The following is a 20,246-nucleotide window of genomic DNA, read 5'->3' on the forward strand; positions in this document are numbered from 1 at the left end:
ACAAATTTTCCTTTGCAGGAACAGCTACGAGACTGTAAAGAATAGGTGAGAAACAGGAAGATGCTTTATAGTATTCCTGAGTACAAAAAGCAGCTCTCAGCCTCAGACTGTTCCCTGCTCTGACACACCTTCACATCCAGCAGGATTCTGTGAAATATGGACCCAAGTTTCCTCTGTCTGCAGGCAGAACTGTTGTGACACAGGAGTCTCTGTGTTACAGGAAAGAAACATTATTATGGCAGCATAGTTAAAAGTTTGTATTTTGAGTCTCGTTTATGGCAAAAATTGTCATGCCAGGGTAAAGGAAAATCATTAAAGATGACTTGTAATGTAAGGGCTTTTTGTTTAGCTTGGGTTTTTCCCCTTGGCATCATCAGCAGCTAATCCAGCTGGGAGTAGCCCTGCTTTGGGAACACCCCCATACTCAGGGTCAACATCTGGGGTCAGGAATCAGCTTTACCCTCCCATTAAGGTCACATTCTGCTTTTGCCTTTTTTGTCTGCTGGCCCCAAGCAGAAGCACAGCCAAATCATAACTGCTGGGAACTGTAGGAACACCAGAAACTGGGGAGGGGATTGGCTTTCAGTGGCCTCTGGCTCAGCTGGGTGACGTTACCTGAATTCAGTGTACCTGATTTTATGGCATTTAAGCCAGAATTATATTCAGGTGTGACTGAGCTGTCAGACAGTGGTGCAGGGGTTTGCTGAGCTCTTTGGGGCAGTCTTGGCAGCACTTTGCACTCCTGGCCTTGGTGCCAGGAGCTGAACTGGATCCTCCCGAGGCTGAGCAGAACTGGCAAGTGGGCAGACAGCCCTAGGAAGGGATGCTTTCCTTGTGGCCCTCACACAGGTAGTAGCCCTGGCTGCAGAGGTGTCTGGCTGTTGGGTGCCCTTCTTACTGGGGTGCAGGAGGAGCTGGGGCTGTGTCTGGTGAGCTGCCAGCTCTGGTCCTGCAGCGTGCTGGGGGAAAGGGTCAAGGAAATGCTGTGCAGGCACTGGGGAAAAGGGACTGTGAGCTTGGTGTTGCTCAGTAGTGGTGTCTCTGTCTGCAGAGCAGAGGGAACACCCCGGGGCTGTGTTGGGACACAGCTCATGTGATGGGACACTCAGACACCAGCCCTGGCAGGAAGGGTGTCTGTGCCTTGTGGGAGGACTTGCTTGTATTTCTCTGACTGTTGTGTTTGCTGAAGCTGAATTTGAAAACTGGGTGGCCCAGACAGGGCAGGGAGTGGAGGCACAGCTCACCTTGATAAGGTGTGACTCAGAGCCAGGTGAGTGACTTTATATTGCACTCTTAGAGGAAATGCTCAGAAAAAATAACCCCAGACTTATTCTCTTGTCTAGCACAGCTCCTGAGAGCAAACAGGGCCTGTCCAAGGGGTCTTCCTGTCCCTCAGGAGAGCTGTTCCTGCCGCAGAAACTCCTGTGCTGCCCTGTGGGGAGGAGGTTGAGGGTGGCAATGTTTTCCCTGCTGATAGGATGTGAACCAGGCGTATTGATTTGAAGAGTCCTGCAGGGTTCTGTGACTCAGGGCTGGTGGAGTTTGAATGGGGAGCTGTTGAAACAGAAAACACACAGGGTGTGACTTGGGAGTTGTGCCTGGAGGTGCTTTTATTTATGGAGTTGAGAAGTCATGTTCTGGAGCTGATGTACCTCAGGTACTGGTGGACACTGACTTAATTCATATCTACAGCTTACATAGAAAATATCATTAAGTCTCCTGCTTTTGTTTTATTTAATGTTCTTATGAGGAGCTTTAAACAATTAAAGTATGTAATTTTATTAAATTGTTGGGGTTCTTGTTCCTCTTCTCTATTTACTCTGCAGAGATTCAAATATCCACCCAGTTCCTGTAGATCGTTGCTGTGGATTTCCTGAGCTTTATTTGACAGAGGAAAAGGAGTCCTCTGCCAGACAGAATAAAGGATATTCTAAACATGACTGTATACTCCATACTCTAGTGCAGATTTTCAAGAAAATACAAACTCAACACATTTCTCACACGAGGATAGATCGATACCCTGTTTAATGTTTGACTCAGATGGAAATGTCTGTCTAGTTTCAAGTGTGTCATGGGGGCTCTGAGAGCTGTAAAAAGTAAACATCTTGGGCTTACTAAAAGTCACGTAGTACCGGAAACTTGTCACTGTAAAACAGAGCTGGGGCAACGGTTCACTGTTAACTTAACAAATGATTCATCCCTGCTGCTGACTTCCTGCAGGATCCACCACGGGTAATTCCAGTGAAACCCTCCAGCAGGAGTTTTGGCACTCCATAAACACACGAATGTGTAGATGCTCCAGCGTGGTGAGACCCATCCCAGCCACAGCTGGAAGCGGCTCAGTTTGGGGCTAATGAAGCTCCAGGGACTTTGTCTTCACTGGAACTTCGGTTCAAAGTGCTGGTTGTGGCAGTGCCAGCACAGATGGAGCTGCTTCCCTGGGCTGGATTAACATTTGCTGTGAGGGGGAACAGAGATGCTGAGTGAAAAATAGCAGTGTCCAGGGAAAACCTTGAATTGTTGTCGCTGCAGCAGCAAAAATATGGTGGGGAGATGAGTAGGATTTGGGTAATGCAGAAACTGGCTCCCTGGGAACATGAAGAAAGTCTGTATTCGTTGCAGCAAGCCTTGGATTACGTGAGGAAGCAGAATAATCCTGACAGAGCAGACACTTGCACAATAGAAAAACCATGTACATGTTGTGAGAGGATGTAGTGGAGCTGAGGTCACTGAGTGCGTGTCCCCACGTGGCACAGCACAGTCAGGTTTGGAAGCACTGCCCTGGCTCTGGAGTTTGGTCTGTGGCAGCTGGAGGGCTGTGTGGGTATGAAGGGTGGGCACAACATGGTCCTGGAGGCAGCTAAAATACCTCAGACTACCTGTGAGTACCTGAGGGGAACGTAGTGCCACAAGCTTTGGAGCAAGAAGTCTTATGCTGAGGCCTTTGGAAAAAATAGAGGGGTTAAAAATAGTTGTTTGAAGGAGCGAAGTAGCTTCTCTTGAAGGAATCTCAGATTTTGATGATAAGGGGGACTGAACCCTGGATTCAGTCTGTGCTGTGTCTTCAGGACACGGCAGGAATTTGAGAGTTTCTGTCCCTGCCAAGGTTACCATGGCTCTGGGAATATCTCCTTTTCTTCCATTGCAAGATTGAAAACCAGCCCAAGGCTTCAACAGCCGAAGTGTAAAAAATGGGTAACTTTGCAATTTGGGCATTGTGGTGTTTGGGATATTCTGGACTGCCCGTCCTTTTGATTTAAAAAATACCCCTTTGTGTATTTTTGAACTCTGAACAACACAGTTTACTGCAGTCACTGGGTTCCCAGTGTGTTTCAGCAGAACAGTCCCTGCACAAGTACAGCAGTGGTTTATCCCTGACATTTCTGCTCCTGTCAGGCTAAATGTGTCAGCCTGACCCCGAAACCAGCTCTGAAAGACGAGATGTTTTTTGAATTCTCAAAGATAGTGAAGAAAAACTGCCAGACCTTGTGTCATCCTTGATCTGGATTGAAAAGCACACGGATGTTCTGCTCCCCGGACAAGGGAGCGCGTTTGCAGCCTGTAAAATACTGTTTCTTAATCCCAGTGACATGTCCTGACTTGAAAACTGAGATGAGACTGTTTCAGCAGAAATAAACTAAAGATAGAACCAAAGCAAAAATCTGCTGATGTGCATTATAGGGGAGTTGCTTGAGATAATCAGTGGAATTTCAAGGCTTAAGGGTTTGGTTACAACAGATATTGTTGTCTTCTAGCTAAAATGAAAGCTGCTACAAGGATCTCAGCCATAACATTATGCCAAAAAATCCAAAGCAAAGGGAGGAAAACAAAGTAATTTCAGCTTGGTTTGTGCAAACATACGATAAAGAATATGAACAAAGGTCGGGGCTCGGGTATGTCAACACATCTCATGTATTTAAACATCTGATGGGTTTTTTTAATAACTGCGTAACAAATACAAACTTCTTTACGTTATCCTGGTAGTGCCTGAAGACCCTGGGGTGGGTCACAGCCCTGTAACACCACATGCTGGTCAGTAAGGAAACACTTTTGGTTCAGATGTTTTAGGGATAAAAGAGGAAAGAGTAGTTTTTTCCATTCTGTAGCTAAAAATGCAGGGTAACTCAAGGAACCCAGGGGGTCTGTCTGTACCTCAAAATAAAAAAAATCTGAATGTTCATGTGTTGGTTTTAAGTACTGCTTTGATCTGGTGGTGTTGGAACTGAGTTAGTTCTTTTCCATTTTCTTTGGAAATTCCTTTTTTTTGGCCCTTAATGTGGTGTGCAGTGCTCAACTGGCCCCTCAGCAGTGGGCAGGGAGCACTCTTAAACCTGAAAATTTTTAACATATATTTAATTTTCATTCACCCTATAATTCTAAAGGCCAAATCTTGTGGGTTTTGGTGTAAAATTATACTTTGAGGTTAAGTAAGAGGATGTGAATATAAACACGAACTGCAGCCGCTGCCAGGGGCTTTGCGTTCCCACAGCAGCAGTTTAAACCCGCGGAAGCTTTCCCCTGTATTTTGACACGAAATAAAAAAAATCCCTCTACGCTATTTTTAATACTTTAAATTTAAACATTAAATAGTTTAACTAAGCGCAGGTGTGTGGAATTGGCTCAGTGAACCCTCTGACACCAGAGCGCTGCGGGATCTCTGAGGGGCCAGATTTTACTCTTTGTTCGCTGAATCCCCTCGCACAGCCGCGGGTTGTGTGTGTGTTTTTGTGCGTTTGTCCTTTTTTTTTTGTGTGTGTGTGCGTGAATTATTTTACATCATTGAAGCCCCAAGCGGCAGCTGGCGCGGCCGTCCCACAACCTTTTGTTGTGCTAATTCCCGAGCGGGGCTGAGCGGAGGGGGTTGCTGGCAGCGTGTCCCGGGGCTGTGGAGTGGAACCCGGGGGCTGTGGAGGCGAGCCCGGGGACCCTCGGGCGGTACCCGGCGGAGGGGTCGAGCCGGGCGGGACAAAGCCCCTCAGCCGCTCCCGCGCTGCCCTTCGTGAGGGGATTCAAATGGCGGCCCCGCCCGCCCGCGCGCCGCGGCCGCTCTGCCCCGGCCCCGCCTAGCAACAGGCGGAGCTTGGCGCCCATTGGCGGAGCGAGAGAGCGGCGCGCTCCTATTGGCTGAAGGCGCGGGGAGCAGTGAGGGGGGAGGAGGGTGAAGGTGTTAAACTGCGCAGGACGCGGCCGCCATTTTGTGAAGGAGCGAGAGGGGCAGCGCAGGGTGGAGGGAGCTTTGAGGGTGGGGGGGTTGGAGACTGACGGCGGAGCAAGGGGTCGGTTCCGAGTGGCCCGTGTGTGTTGCCTCTGCTTGCGGGCGAACGGAGCGGACTGAAGTCGGTAAGGGCGGAGCGGTGCGGGAAGGGCCGGGCGCGGCCGCCGCCATGTTGTGCTCCGTTGTGGGGCGGTGGAGACGGGGGGTCCCGGCTCCCCGCGGGGCTCGGGGAGAGGAGAAAGTTCCGAGGCGAAGAAGCGCCGGTTCGTGGGAGCAGCAGCAGCTGGGCTGAGACTGGTTATATTCCCTTGGTTTGAGTCCAAACAAGGCGAAAGAAATGGAGATGGGCGGCTCCTCTAGAGTTGAGGGAGGGATGGGCTGGGGGCTGATGAGTTCGGAGGTTTACAGGAGGTGAACAGATTGACTCGAGATTAAAATCTTAGAGATTACAGGAAAGTACAAGCCATGGGCTAAACAGGAAGTGAGTGTAAGAGTTAATAAGGAATTACTTGGCTAACGAAGGTGAAAAAAAACAGCTGACAGATGAGAAATGGAGCTCTGTGATGCTTGGGGAGTGCAGGGGGTGTCACGGGAAGTGACAATTGGGGGCAGTTCCTATACTGGTCCCAGTTAGGTGGGTGCGTTCTCCAGGGGCAGTTTACAGGGAGGGGTTTCTTTGTGCTCAAGTGATCCGTTGAGCTCTAGTTTCCCTAAAGTTAATCCCAAAGTATTTTACTTTTTCCATATTTAAAAAAAAAAAAAAAAAAAGATGAGGTTCTTCACTGCCTACTGAAATGCTTTTTAAGACATAGAGAGTGAGAGAGCATAATAAAAAGGCTGTTACTGGTGAAATGCGAAGTACGATGCTGAAGTTTGTATAAGGAGAGTAAGACAAATACTGCCTTGTGTTTTTGGATGGGGGGTTGTTTGTAGCATGTTGTCATTTTTAGCCAGAGATACAGCTGACTCTGAATTTGCTGCTTCCCCCTCCCAAATCGAAACAATTGTTTCCTTACTCTGACGTCAAATGTCCTTCTCTTTTCTGCAGCGGGACTTCTCCCTTGGAGCTTCTGTGCCGAGAATCCGATGTTGGGCTCGGCTCCCTGGCTGAAGACAGCACATCAGCCCATGAAAACTTCTATTCCCAGCCAAAGGAAGGAGTCCAGCACAAGGCAGCACCTGTTCTTTCAGGCTTGGAAGCAAGAAAGGGGGCAAGAGTTGGAGGGTGTGGAATCTGAGAAGACAACTGAGAGGTAAATGGGGTGGGAGAGGGGAAATTACTGCAGGAATGTCAGCAGAAAGGTGCCAAGCACCATGTGATGGTGTCTGGCAGTTCAATTGCAGTCTGTTTGGAGGTGGTTTTCAGTTCACTTTGGGTTTACAGAGTAGTTCTTGCACTTAGCAGGAAGCCTGGAGGGAGTGGCTTTATCAGTGCAAACTTTGCCCTATCTTTAGGTGTAACAAGCTTGTTTTAAATCTCTCCAGCACTCAATAGTAACACCTTTTATTACTCAAGTGGTATCCAGTAAAGAAGTAAAAACCACTACTCAGAATTGATACAAGTTTTGGTTAGACTGATTTGTGTCCCCTTGCTTAGAATCTAAACATTCTCTGAAATATCTTCTGCTTAAAAAAAAGAGTGATGAAAACTCACCCGACTTTTCTCCCTGTTTTTACAGGTGACATTTAAGTTGAAGATGGGTGGTGGAGAAAGATACAACATTCCAGTTCCCCAGTCTAGAAATACCACCAAGAACCATCAACAACTTAAAAACAGGCAGAAGAACAAAGAGCAGAACTCGCAGATGAAGACCTACATGAAGAAGGAAAGAGGACGTGGAGGCAGCTCATCCCCTGGTGCATGGCAGGCCATGCAGAAAGGGGGCAAGAGCAACGTTCCCTTCCCCAGCAATCCCAACAATCACAACCTGTTGTTCACCCCCCAGAGCAACCAGAACTATGCTGGAGCCAAGTTCAGCGAGCCACCCTCCCCAAGTGTTCTTCCTAAGCCTCCGAGCCACTGGGTACCTGTTTCTTTTAAACCTTCTGACAAAGAAATTATGACATTTCAGCTGAAAACATTACTAAAAGTCCAGGCTTGAGATGTAACTTTTCCTTATTTTTCAGAAGTGATTTAAATTGACAGGGTTTCAAATCTGAGCATTGTTATTCCTAACTCCAGCTGCACAGGTGTGCAGAGCCAGGTGTTCTTGCTGCATGTAGTTAGTCACTTGGAAGAGGGGTGGAAGTTTACATTCCCCTCATGTTTTACCTCAAAAGTTCAGTGCTGTGTTCACGTCACTGTGAAATAGGTATTTTTCTCTAAAATCAATCAAATCAAATCCTGAACAGTCACCATTTATTGTATTTATTGTGAGAGTAAATGGGACTGTCTCCCAGAATTGGAAAATTGTGATTTGAATCGTTAGAAAACCAGCTCTTACCTAACTTAATGCAGCATGAACTGGAAAAAAAAAAAACTGCACTGAAAGCTTTAGTCAGGTTATTTGCTGCTTTTCAGACTGGTGTAAAATTGTGCTAAACAAACATTCTGTGGATTTGCTGAGCAGAAACCTCCCCCTGGGCACAAGGTGAAGCACAGATGATTCTCTTACCTGTACCTGTGAGCTTTGGTGGCACTCCTGGAGGGGGGGATGAGCATTTCAAGCCCGTGACTCTAATCTAGAAGGTCCTGAAGGGATGGAAGAAGTCCAGGCAGATCCGTAATGCCTCTCTCCAACTCCAGCAGTGCTTCCTGGGAATCTCCACGAGTCAGAGTGCCAACTAAAGACTTTGCATTGCCAGGTGACTGCCAAAAAACTCCCCAAAAATCCCTTGGATGTCCACTGCACTGAGTTCTAAACCACATTTTTCTATCAGTTTTTATAATGATAAAAGGTGAGGTAGTTCCTTAGACTGGTCTTAAATTGGTTCCCTTCTAATAATTAACAGTAGTTTGGGGCAGGTATTCAGTGTTTTCACAGGGAAGACAGAGCCATGTAAATACATGTAAAACATTGTAGCATATGTAAATTTATGCTGGGCTTTCCTGCACAGAAGTATTTTTAGTACAAAACTGCTGAATGTAAGATGACCATGTTGAGTACGTGGCCTAGTTTAAAAAAAATGTTATTTTGTTTAAAAAAAAAGAAAAAAAAAGACATTTGTGGCTGTGCCCTTGCACTTCACATGCAGTGAATATGCACGTTGTACTTCGTTGTGAGCTCATTTTTTAAGGTTAAATCAGTGCAAAAGAGGCTTATTTAGATTTTTTAAATAAAATAAAACTTAAAAAAAAAATAGAGCTGATGAAGTTTCAGCTCCTCCTGTTGAGAATGTGGAGGAGAGGTGTGTGTTCAGTGATGAAAAAACACTGATGTGTTCCAAATCAATGCCTGGGTTTGGGTGCTTGATAAAACCGAAGGATTGTAACCATTTTGTGTTTTGAAAATGCATCAATGCTCTGCAAGACATCAGTTTCTCCCAGTATTTGCTCAAATCCTTCAGCAACAGCTCCTGTGCTGTCACATTCCAGCTGATCCTGCAGCAGGAACAGCTGAACTGTGAGAACAGGATCATCCAGGCTTCTTTCAAAATACAGGAATTACCAAAAAAAGTGCTTTAATTTGAAAGGGACTTTTGCAGATTGTGAAATGTTCTGAGGTGTCTTTCTGTACATTCCAAACACAGTGGCAGCTGAATGTTTACAAATTATTGCTCCCAATCAGATGGAATTGGCAGTCTCTAAACCTGTGTTGTGACCTGGACCATCACCAGAGTCTGAGCTGTATCCCAGTTAATTATCTGTTCTTCATTTCAAATTGTCAATTACCGATGGTGTTTGTACAAATTGGAAACAAAAAAATTTAAATAAACTTTTTTTTTTACCCCCTAAAAGCATCTATTTGTTTTCAGATGGAAATGGGAAAGTGGGATGACATCATTTTGGCAGCTCCCTTCACAAAGAAGGTTTAACTGCAGCCTTTTCCTTCATGCCCTTCCAGAGGTTTGGGAACATAGGGCTTGAAAATTAACACTAATTAACATTCCTCACAGAACCAGAACCTGGCGACACTGGGGCTCCGTCTCCCACAGACTAATTAATTAAGTCAGAAGGTGCTCTCAAGTTATAGTCAAAACTTGTACATTTTATTCCCAATTCACAGGGTTATTTGCACAGATGGAACACAAAACTCAAGAAGAAAGGATGTGGATGAATAAAACATCAGCATCTTTGATCAAACACACTACAGGGTACAGAGTCTTCCCTTCCTACAATAGTCTCATCAGCAAGAGCATCTTTAGACAAATATTATAGCAATGGACTACAGACTTTTTAAGCAAGTTACAAGATAAATGGAGAAAACCAGCAATTCTCAATGGGTGATTATGTCCTAAAAATGTGTCAATTTATCCCTTTGTATTTCAGAATGTTCATCTGCACCATCCCTGGCAATCCCGGCTCCGAGCACGCCCCGGGCTGTGCCCCCAGGCTGGACAGGCAGGGAAAAGCTCTGTCCGAGCAGAGAGCTCAAAGTAACATTGAAACGGAAAAATTCCACTTCCAATCAAACCATGATACTGTACATTAAACATCTTGAAAAGACATAGAAAGGATAACATTGAGCTTTCAGAGACCAGTCTATCAGAGTCCCTAATTAAACACCCAGCTACTTAAACCACTAAATTGAAGAGTTTTAATTACCAGTTGGGTGCATGGACTTTAGGTGAAAAAGAAGTTCCAATAGAGCCTTCTATGACTGCTGCCACCCATCGATTTGCTGCAGATACTTTAGAGCACAGCCATTATTTCAGCAGAATATTATTATTTTTTTTTTACACACTACTTCAATTCTACAAATTTCGCAGGAATGACAAAAATCTAGTTTACCACAGGAAAAAAAAACGCAATTCCCACCGTTCTTGAGACTCCAAAAGAAAGATGCCTAGACATGATCTTTTGTAGCCTGCAATGTTCTTGCATTCCAGCTGTGCATAACCTGCAGGAAGCTTGCACAAGACAGGCTCCTGCTTTTTTTAGGGCAGGACTAGGATACCTGCATCAAGGAAGGGAGATGTTATCTAGATGGGCTGTGGCTTGACTTGCATGAATGCATAAACATTCCCTGCCCTTTTGGCCACATCCTGCTAACTCGTCCCCAACTGAAAGGCCCACAGAACAGCTTCTTCACAATTTTTCCATGGGAGCAAGAACTAGGACAACATCTTTATTCATGCACTCTTGAAACATCGTGGGTTTGTGTTCGGCTTTTCTGGCTTGTTCATATACACAAGTCAAGTCAAAGTTTAGTCCTACCTCTGGGAGAGAAAGAAAGAACCATCAGAACTGGCAGACACTACATTATACTTGCAATGAACTGGATTTTCAAAACAAAAAAAAAATTAAACTTGTGCTATACATAAATGTTGAGGCACACAATATAAGGACATGCTGACACAATAGCAAAGGAATAGTTACTGTTATTCTGCAGTCTCAAATCACTCAGCCTGGGCTCGGAGATGTTCTCCGCCCTCCTCCCACTGACCCAGCTCTAACCCCAGCTGGACTAAGGTAGAGCATGAACGACCTTGCAGGTCCCTGACAGAAACAAACCCTGCTTTCCCCACCACAGTCATGAAGACCCCTTTTAAGCAGGATTTAGTCATGAAGACCACACAGATGAAGCTGAAAAGGGTGGGGGGTTCTGCTGTTAGAAGCAGACAGCTGCAGGATAATTCACAGCTCAGCTTACACAGTGTAAGAGTGTAACAAACTAATTAAGTGCTTTCCAGAGCGTTTTTTTCTTTGAGTGGCAGAACCTCCTCCAGTGCCAGGAGGCAGCTCCATCTCTGAATGTCACCAGCAAAGCTTTGTCACCTCCCACAGAACCACTGCTGGCGCCAGTTTTGATATGGCACCTATAAATTGATAAGGTGACACTACAAATTTGATTCTATTAGCACCTTCAGTTGTTGCTTTTATGTAGTTCATAACCCGGCTAATAAAATCGGAATTATAACCATAGGACAAGTTCATCCAGCAATAATGAAAGTTAATGGTAAATAAAATTCAATATATTAGACTAAAACTTATTCTTATCATTCTCATTGTCTCGTACCCCTTTAAAACTGTGAAAAGACATTTATTCAGATATTAAATGATAAATTCCTGCCTTTACTGAAATACCATAGGAAGGATTTTACTCCATAAGGGGTGCATAGCTCTATTCCTAACCATGCTTTGGAGTCAAATTCTAAAGCTACAATAATTCCAGTGGATCAGTATTTCCTTCATTTTTTTATTACAGCATGTTTGCTAAATTTACAGCAAGCAGAAAATAAGCTGGGTCTGTAGTTATTTTGATCAAAACATCGATGTTTTAAAGGTAGTACACAATATTTGTTAAAAAGAACATATAAAAATACCTTTTTAGAAGCCTCTATAAGAAAGGAAATACAAAGTTTAATCCCACAACTTTCCTCTGCTAGAGCTGCACGCTACTGCTACAGTTTTAAATAGACTTTTTGCTGTTTTTTTAAACTATACATCCAGGAAAGTCTACAAAATTAAAGGAACGTGCATATAAATGATTGCATAGCAGAACATGAACATTAACTGCAAACAGTAAAGAAAAAGTTAGAAATACTATCAAACGTACAAAGATTCTACGATCAAACCCCTAAAGCACGTTCCAACACTCCAAAGCCATCTGCACTTCTTCAAAGGCCCTGCTGAAACACTAAAGCCAAACCCTAAAACATTTCTCTAAAAAGGAACTTTTGGAAATCAATGTCTTTATATGCTACGACATCAGACAGCGAGGAACACTAAATGTTTGATGCTGGCTTTTGAAAGTAAATAGAAAAAAAAACAAACCAACACCAAAAGCCATTTCCATAACAAAGGATCTTGCCTTCTAGAGAAATACTGGTGAGATTACACACTGGGTTTGTTATTTTTCACACTCATTTTTCTAAAGATACTGTATTAAGTGATAAACTACATAGCTAGAGATGCAGCTCTTGTTCATATCCAACTCCAAACGTTTGTTCTGAAGTAAACCAAAATCTTGTAACCAAACCACTATCAATTCTGAGGAAGGAGTGATTCAGACTTGCTTGACCAACTGCTATTTGCTGTGTAAAAGCAAGCCTGGTTACCCAGGAAGAGAGATGGCTACGGTTTGATACCTATGAATACACCAACTAACCACAGGAGTCATTGGCATAAAAGTTTAGTTCTTATATACTGTACACACACAACTCGAAACAATCTACTTGTATCTAACAGCAGGAAAACTAAGCAATTTTATGGTTAACTGCTCACTAAAATTTAGAATAGATACAAAAACTGCATAAAATGTATATACAACCTAATATTCAGTTGCTCTGCCGTTTGCTGAAATCTGAATTTGATTTTCCATTTCAAAGGTGGGTTTTTTTCCCCCCTCTCACACCTTTAGTAGCAGCCGGGCCAAAGGCAGTGAAGCCTCTGTCCCGACACGTCACGACACTGCACAGCCCAACTCTCTCCCCGTGTTGTACATGCAGTGTCAGTACCACCTCTCCAGGGTTAAAGAGAAATCTCCAAAATATCTCTCCAAAGGGCTCCAATTACCACCCTACTGGTGCTGGTGGGCACGGAGAACACCGAAACCTGCCCCGGAGCCACGGGAACAGACTGCCAGGCTGATTTCCCAGCAGCCAGTGCTGCACTACAACTGTCCAGTTTTCTGTTCTCTCACAAAGTTTAGCGTCAAAAGAACCAGTTAAACAGCTGGTTTAACTGCTCAGCACAAACTGGTACCAATTTCTCTATGGGTGTGACATTTGTAAAAGGACAATGTTGCAAGTTACGATCAATCGACTCATCACCAATATCTAAGCATTAAAAATGCAAATCTTTACAAAAATATACATAGAGACACCACAACCAAATCAGTAGCTGCCCATGACATGTAACCAAGTGGACATTCTCTCTCCCTCTCTCTCTGTCTCTCTCTCTCTCTCTCTGTGGCTTCTCAACACTGTTTTAATTTTAACCATTGTGGGCTACAGGGAAAACTGACAAAGAAAATATTTTTTAGCACTGTTGCAACATCATATTCCTGATAATTTAAGTAAACTGAACTGTGTGTAAATGAATCTTACATGCCTAAACCAACATGGAAACACTGTTAGTGGCCACTGGACTTGGGACTAGTCCAAGACCTCGATCTGGATTTTGACCTAGATCTAGAATGTGATCTTGACTGTGATTTGGATCTAGCTGGTTCTTTTTTTCTCGACTCCTTCTCATATCTTGAGCTGGACTTATAGTGTGTTTTAGAATCTGTTTTAGAGGTGCCTCTAGATTTGGTGTGAGATGCAGACCTAGACCGTGATTTAGCCTTCATTTCTTTCTTGGGCTGTGACTTGGATCGTGATCTTGAATTGGACTTAGATCTTGAAAAAGATCGATTGCGGTGTTTGAACCTATCAGAATAAAGGGGAGAGAGGAGATTTGAATGTAAAAACACTATTCTTACACATCTAGTACAGCAAAAATTGTTTACCGTTTTTGCAGGAGAAACTTTTTTTTTTTTTTTAAACCTATAGTTAAAGGAATACAGTGATCTAGCTTTCAATTCAAAGGGTGTAAAAAGTGTTTTACCTATCATTGTCCGAATGGCTTCTGCTACGACGAGGTCTTCCCGTAGGTCTACTGCTAAAAAGGTACATCAGAAAAAGTAAACGGTGACAAATACCTATGCAGACACACAAATGCTTCATAAATTAATTTTCAAGCTGTGCACTTTTAAATTATTCTCCAATGAAGCACAGAGCCATTTCATTCACTGTCTCTGATCTGATGCAGCATGCAAGATATGCAACTCCCACAGGTTACTCCCACGACAGAAAAGGATTATTCACAATTTTCTAACAATTAAACAGCCAATGTGGTGTTTCTCCTCCAGCAGGCTGCTGTGCAGCTGAGGCCAAACACACACTACACACTTACTTTCTGGGACTATAGGATCTTCTATAGCTGTAATCAAAGGACCGACTCCTAGACCGTCTCCTCTCGTAACTGCGACTCCGGGATCGCCTGTATCTGTCATAGTCATCGTAACGAGAGGAACTGTACAGGTTTCTCCCTTCCTTGGCTTTCATTTGGTTTGGTGCTGTAAAAAATAGCAATACATAAGTTGAAAAAGATGCCCCACTTTCCCCCTTAGTGACTAATCCATATATCTGGTGTTTAGCAAACGCTCGTTTGTGATTCTATCAGAGATGTTTAGGGAAGGACACGAGAGGCCACTTTATGCTGCTGTAACCACTGGACAAAAATTAATGCAGCCTCGTGGGCATTATAAATCTAGGAAAAAAAACAAACAAAAAGCCCCTCAAAACCAGTAAGAAAGGACTAATGCTCCATAAAACCAGAACACAGAACTGGCAGAGGTGATTTCAGGCCAGCTGGAAACTGGTATGTCAGGTCAAACCCATGACCGAGACATTCTAACATTCCTGAATTTACCCAATGAGTGAAAGCTAACAGGGAATTAATTAAACACTCATTTTCCTGATTCCACAGCACCAGGCATCACACCTGATCCACAGCTTTCTTTAATGATTAAAAGCCAGCTAATATGGAGGCATCAGTGGATGCCACACAAAGAGAAGTTTGATTCCAAAAGGACCCCCCAGTAAAACAATGCACATTCAATCTGTAGCTTAGTTATTAAAGTAATTAAGAATGAATGAACTTATTAGTGTTCCATTGTATTTCCTCTAAACAGCACAGCTCTCTTTTCTTTGTATCAAATCCCACTCTCATTCAAACCCAAAGACCATGCTCTAAGTATTTTAAACATCCCACACTGTAACAACCACTGTACTAAATGCCTTTAATTATTATGCTTAAGTGCTGCTGCTTACAACACTAAGGGAGATTTAGTTAATGTTGTTCAGAAGCTTATTAGAAATCCCAGTGTTTATACACAGGACAGAAACTTGTCCTTTAGAGTGTAAAATTTCCATTGACTTCAATAAAAGTTAATTGTGTGTATTTGAGGGAAAACTGGACAGTCAGGTTGTTTCTCTGAGAGCTGTAACTAAAGATCTTTAAGGTACTTTTATTCCCAAGCAGCATACAAGTATTACAGTCCTGGTTTAGATCAGCAGGTTTGTGCCAGGTTTACCAAGAGCATGTTTTGGTTTTATATAATATCTGTACCTCCCTGCAAATTAAGACTATGTACACAAAAAACCTCAGTTTCCTTTACAGTTATCTGTTCAGAAAAGCAGGATTCTGTTCCCTGTTGAACTGAGATACCTTGAAATTTACTTTTATCCTGAAACCAAATGGAAATGAACACGTTACCTGAATCCTGGGAATAACAGAGAACTGCACAGAATGCTCCTAAGAATGACTGTGGCAAGTGACTGTTGTACTTAGTTATCTGTTTATAACTAAAACGAGTCATTAATAGTTACTGGATAAAAAGCAAACCATCCACACGCTATTTATATACAAGTCAGAACATATCAGAACAACCAGTAACACATGGAATGCTGTCTGGTGCTAAAATTAAGGGTAAAATCACAGTGGGATGAAACACACACAAGGCACTTACTCTTCCGATCCCCCTGTGCAAACTGGATTTCTATTTGCCTTCCACAAATCCACTTTCGATCCAAATTATGGAGAGCATCCTCTGCATCACGGACATCTTCGAATGTGGGGAGTGTTAAGGTACTTGGGAATTTGAGCAGTTTACACATTTGGTATTTAAAATAAAAATAAAAGTCAGTTATTGTCTAATTTTACAGGCGGCTTTTTTTTCAAGTTCTTTTGTCATGTTACACTAGGCACTAGTGAATTATTTTTTTTAATTAACCACCAGCTGAGAACTCCTGTAATAAAATTAAACTCTCAGAATATGACCAGAACTTATCCATCAGCAAGCAGTTGCTATGTGATACTCTAACTTTTCTCTTCTCCCACTTGTACTTATGCAAAGAAAATAAAGGTATCCTTTTCCAAATACACTTATTAATGGTCATTTAGTTCTCTCCACTGCACTGAGTTTATTAAAATTAAACCCTATTCCTAAATTATGTTGGACGTACCAACAGTAAATATCAACGTTAGAACTGGGATAAAGCTTTACCAAAGTGGTTTTAAATTTGTGTGTGTACAGACCTTGCCCAGGCTGAGGTAAGAGCAGACCCTGCCAGCCCTGCACTGTCAGGCAGGGCCAACGTGCAGGGTCACACATTCATTTTCATGCTGCAATTTGTGCACCTGCTCCAGCTACGGGACCCAAAACAATGAGTTCCCTTCTCCTCGAGGCAACTCAGTTCTCAGCAGCATCAGCTCTGCAGAAGATAAACTGCCCTGCTGTAGCATCTCCCTCGATAAACCCCATTTCATTCAGACCACAGTTACAGGAGCACTCACAAGAGAAATATTACAGGTTTTGTCAATGGACTAAACCAGAATAATTCATCAAATCACTGCTTACATGACAGACAGAAGAAAAACTGTTATTCTGTAGGATACATCAGGTATGACTCCTTTAATCTTGGCCACCATTCAACTTCATCTTGACCTTTAACTCTTTAAGTGCTTGTCAGAAGGACTTGTCATGAGATGCTTGGCCAAAAATGACAGATGGCTTTATCTTTTACTTTGAAAAACAACCTTTTCCCCCTTTTGTGGATAAAGCGAAGCTTTGTCTCCCATTATGGCTTGTCCTTCTTCCAGCTTTTCTTTATTTTTTCTTTTCCCAAACTCTCCCTTCTCTTCAAGCCTGATCCTTAAGAGGTCTTTGGCTTGTCTACTTGCCTTAATTGTTGAACTCTACTCTAAAGGTTCTTTCATGCTTTCTCTTTGGGGTCGCCATTACTGTACAGCTTTACATTCTGAGGCAACAACAGAGGACAGCAAATTAGGGGACAATATTAAAGAGAGAAGTTCACCTAATTTTTTATACAATCTGATTTTGATCAAGTGATTCCAGTTTCCATTTGTTAAATTAACAATATATTATATTGGAATACCAGCCACATTTTGCTAAGCACAACTTTACTTACACACCAGTGATAATTAAAACGTGGCAGACAATTTTGAGTCAGTGATAAATTTGCATTTAAATCATATAATATTAATTTCAGTGACATAAGCAAGCTTTTATATTACTGGACTTGATTTAAGTTTTGCAAAAAAGGCAAAGAACAATTGAGAGAAGTTAATCTTCAAAAATAACGAAACACCACGACATAAGTAAGACACTTATTAGATACAACACAAAAGTAAACTGCTTTTTCATTTAGATTGGTTACCTCTTACACAAACTTGAATTTCAAACTTCAACACCCCTCACTAATGAGCCATCTGAAGAAAGGATATTGAACATAAGCAAATCCTCTGGGACGGCGAGTGTAGAAGTCAAGTGGAACGTAAACATCAACTATAGGCCCATAACGACCAAATTCACGGCGCAAATCTTCAGACCTGGAACATCACAAACAGCTTATATGGTTTTTTTCACTGTTGAAAGTGTTACAAAACATCCACCGAATTTAAAAAAAATAAAAATCTACCATCAGTAAGATCAACTCTGATTTTTGGAAGCAGTTGGGAGAGGAGGAAAGTAGCAAAACATTTTGGGAGGGGAAAAAAAGTGTTTGAGCAATTCAGCCTTGGGAGAACACTGGGATTCTCTGAATCACTCCAGACTCAAGATATACCCTGGCAGTTGGAAACCAGCCTTCAGCATAACTCAAAGGAGTATCAACTGAGGAGTGATGCACATCAGTTAATTCAAAGCAGGAGGTACCAGCAAAGGTGGGCAGAAAGCGGGGAAAAAAGGACCGTTAAGAATTATTATTATTATTCAAGTACCTCACATAGCTCAACAGTCATTTTGCAACACCCAAACATCAATTATAAGATCCAAATAAACATTACAAGAATGAACCAGTCACCCAAACTCATTTGCATAGAATAATCAATACTTACAACCACATCAAACAGAACAGATCTCCAGTGAGCAACTACTCATGCCCTCAGGACAGTTTTCCCAAGGAACTGGCTTTAGAGATCTGGGACAAAACCCTCCAAGTGCAACTATCCCTGGAACAACCACTCTGTCCTCAACAGAGAGGCTTCTTAATCACATCAGCTTCTTTATATGTATTTTTGTGACATTTGAGGACAAAAACCTGTATGAGAAAGACTAATATAATACCATATTTAGAGGGTACAGTGAGTTACTACTGTTTTTTTAGTATTTTTACACTTCTCTTTCTCACCAGTTGCGAAACAAATCTCCACACAGTCAGTGCTGGCAGAAGGGAACTACAACAACCAGCACTGAGACCTCACAATGAAACCATCTCCAGGGACACTGAGCTACCGAATCACAAGCTTATGGTGAAGCCTCAACAGGATCCACATAATTTTAAAGAATTTGGAAGTAATCGTCCTCCTCATCTGTTCTTACAGTACATTAAACGACTGGAAAGAGAAAATTAATGCAAAAAAACCCAGAAAAAATTATTTTGAAGCTATTTATACTTCTAATCACAAGGTTCCTAATTCATTCCATTCCACCGTGCCCACGCTGCTGTTATTTGCTGAGCAACTTTGATACAAGTCGTCCAGGCAGAGAGTTGGAAAAGTTGCATTTTGTAGAATTATATCTCGCAAGGGAGTTCTATAAAAATTCTACAAAAAATCAACAGCACACGAGTGCTCTGACACGGGCACTCCGCACCAAAATGCTCTATAAATGTCCCACAACTGACAACACTAAAGGAACACGATAAACTGCAAAAGAGGAATGGAGAAAACTAGCAGCTTACCGAAAACACCTAAATAAGAACCCGTGTGATGCGCACTTCGAGATTATTTTAATTCCCTGTGAGGAGTTCTCTCACTGCACGTTCTTAGTCCTCACGGGGTCTCGCTACAACGCGGTTACAACGGAGAACAAGCGCCGCTTCCCCCGCTCCGTCCTCAGCATTTAACGCAGGGACATTCCACCTGAACCGGCTGCGGTTCCCGCACTAACGGAACCGGCCACGCCAGGCATTTTGGGGCATAAACGCGCTATTTTCTCACAATCCAACTACAACGCTGCTTTTTCAAGAGGAGCATTCCCAGCTTCAGCGGGGCAACATCCCGCCTGGAATCTCCCGCTCAGCGGCGGGTGCGGGAGTCTCCACTTTCTCGCGGCCCAGCTTTGTTCTGGAAGGCGCTGTTTGGGAAAACGGGATCCTCGTGGAGAAGGCGGGGAACGGGCAGCACCGCGAGGAGCGCAGCGAAATGGACGGCAGGGAGAGAGGAGGGAGGGAGACAGGAATGCGGGGGGAGAGAGAGAGCGGGCCGGGCTCGCCGCGGGGGGACCCCCGCGCGCGCGGCCTAGCGAGCCCGCCAAAGCCTGCGCGAGCCCCCGCTCCGCCCCCACTCACCGGGTGTCGTCGGCCACGTTCCGCACGAAGAGCGAGGTGTTGGGGGGCCGCAGGTAGCGGGACATGTCGGCGTCGGCGGTGAGGGGGAGGAAGGAAGGAAGGAAGGAGGGAAGGAGGGAGGGCGGCGCGGCCCGGGCGCGGCGGGAGCGGCTGAGGCGACCTGAGGGGAGCTGCACCGCCCGCCCGCCCGCGCGCCGCCTCTCGCGAGACTTCCCGCGCGCGCGGGGGCTTCCGGCGAGAGCGGAGCGCGGCGCCAAAACCTGCCCCCTCTCCCTCCGTAGGGGCCGCTCCGCGCATGCGCCGAACTCGATCTCCCCCCCTTCGCCACGAGCGGGAGCGCGCGGTCCCGCGCCTCGGCGCGCGCCGCGCGTGCGCAGTACGTTCCCCGCGCGCCGGGCCACGAGCGTTCGCTTTTCCCGCCGAAAAGGAGGAGAGGTGGGGGTGAGGGCAAGATGGCGGCGGAGCCCACCCGTGAGGGGAGAGGGGGCTCCCGCCTCACGCAGCTGCCTCAGGGCGCCATGGCCCCCTCCTGTGCACTCCTGTGTGCTCCTGTGTGCTCCCTGGTGCT

The 20,246-nt window shown here is 44.1% G+C and overlaps 2 protein-coding genes across 6 annotated transcripts; one reads left to right on the plus strand and one right to left on the minus strand.

Annotated features, from left to right (window-relative positions):
* Positions 1-5,179: 5,179 nt before the first annotated feature.
* On the plus strand, positions 5,180-8,515 carry PNRC2 (proline rich nuclear receptor coactivator 2). Its single transcript, XM_051807329.1, has 3 exons — positions 5,180-5,340; positions 6,264-6,468; positions 6,895-8,515. The coding sequence occupies exon 3, from the start codon at positions 6,913-6,915 to the stop codon at positions 7,315-7,317; it is 405 nt and encodes a 134-aa protein (XP_051663289.1). The 5' UTR covers positions 5,180-5,340; positions 6,264-6,468; positions 6,895-6,912; the 3' UTR covers positions 7,318-8,515.
* An 827-nt stretch (positions 8,516-9,342) lies between these two features.
* Positions 9,343-19,948, minus strand: SRSF10 (serine and arginine rich splicing factor 10). Of its 5 annotated transcripts, XM_051807314.1 has the most exons (7): positions 19,679-19,931; positions 17,611-17,717; positions 15,835-15,936; positions 14,217-14,379; positions 13,869-13,922; positions 13,589-13,690; positions 9,343-10,534 (listed from the first exon to the last, which is right to left on the minus strand). In XM_051807314.1, exons 1-7 carry the CDS (start codon positions 19,741-19,743, stop codon positions 10,516-10,518), a joined length of 612 nt encoding a protein of 203 aa, XP_051663274.1. In that variant the 5' UTR covers positions 19,744-19,931; the 3' UTR covers positions 9,343-10,515. The 5 variants fall into 5 exon arrangements, with proteins under 5 accessions (XP_051663274.1, XP_051663276.1, XP_051663275.1 ...); XM_051807316.1 differs by lacking the exon at positions 13,589-13,690 and having other exon boundaries at positions 13,869-13,919; positions 19,679-19,925; XM_051807315.1 differs by lacking the exon at positions 13,589-13,690 and having other exon boundaries at positions 19,679-19,913.
* Between the last annotated feature and the right edge of the window lie 298 nt (positions 19,949-20,246).

Source organism: Manacus candei, unplaced genomic scaffold, assembly GCF_025592945.1.
Source record: "Manacus candei isolate 608988 ecotype Guabito, Panama unplaced genomic scaffold, ASM2559294v1 h1tg000070l, whole genome shotgun sequence".
NCBI lineage: Eukaryota > Metazoa > Chordata > Aves > Passeriformes > Pipridae > Manacus > Manacus candei.

Bases quoted from the DNA above. Each gene is read 5' to 3' on its own strand.
- PNRC2 (XM_051807329.1), top strand. From the start codon at position 6,913: ATGGGTGGTGGAGAAAGATACAACATTCCAGTTCCCCAGTCTAGAAAT.
- SRSF10 (XM_051807312.1), bottom strand. From the start codon at position 19,743: ATGTCCCGCTACCTGCGGCCCCCCAACACCTCGCTCTTCGTGCGGAAC. The intron at 14,380-15,834 runs GTAAGTGCCTTG...TATTTTTTACAG, and splicing joins TGCACAGGGGGATCGGAAGA to CACCAAACCAAATGAAAGCC. The intron at 13,923-14,216 runs GTAAGTGTGTAG...GTACCTTTTTAG, and splicing joins AGATCCTATAGTCCCAGAAA to CAGTAGACCTACGGGAAGAC.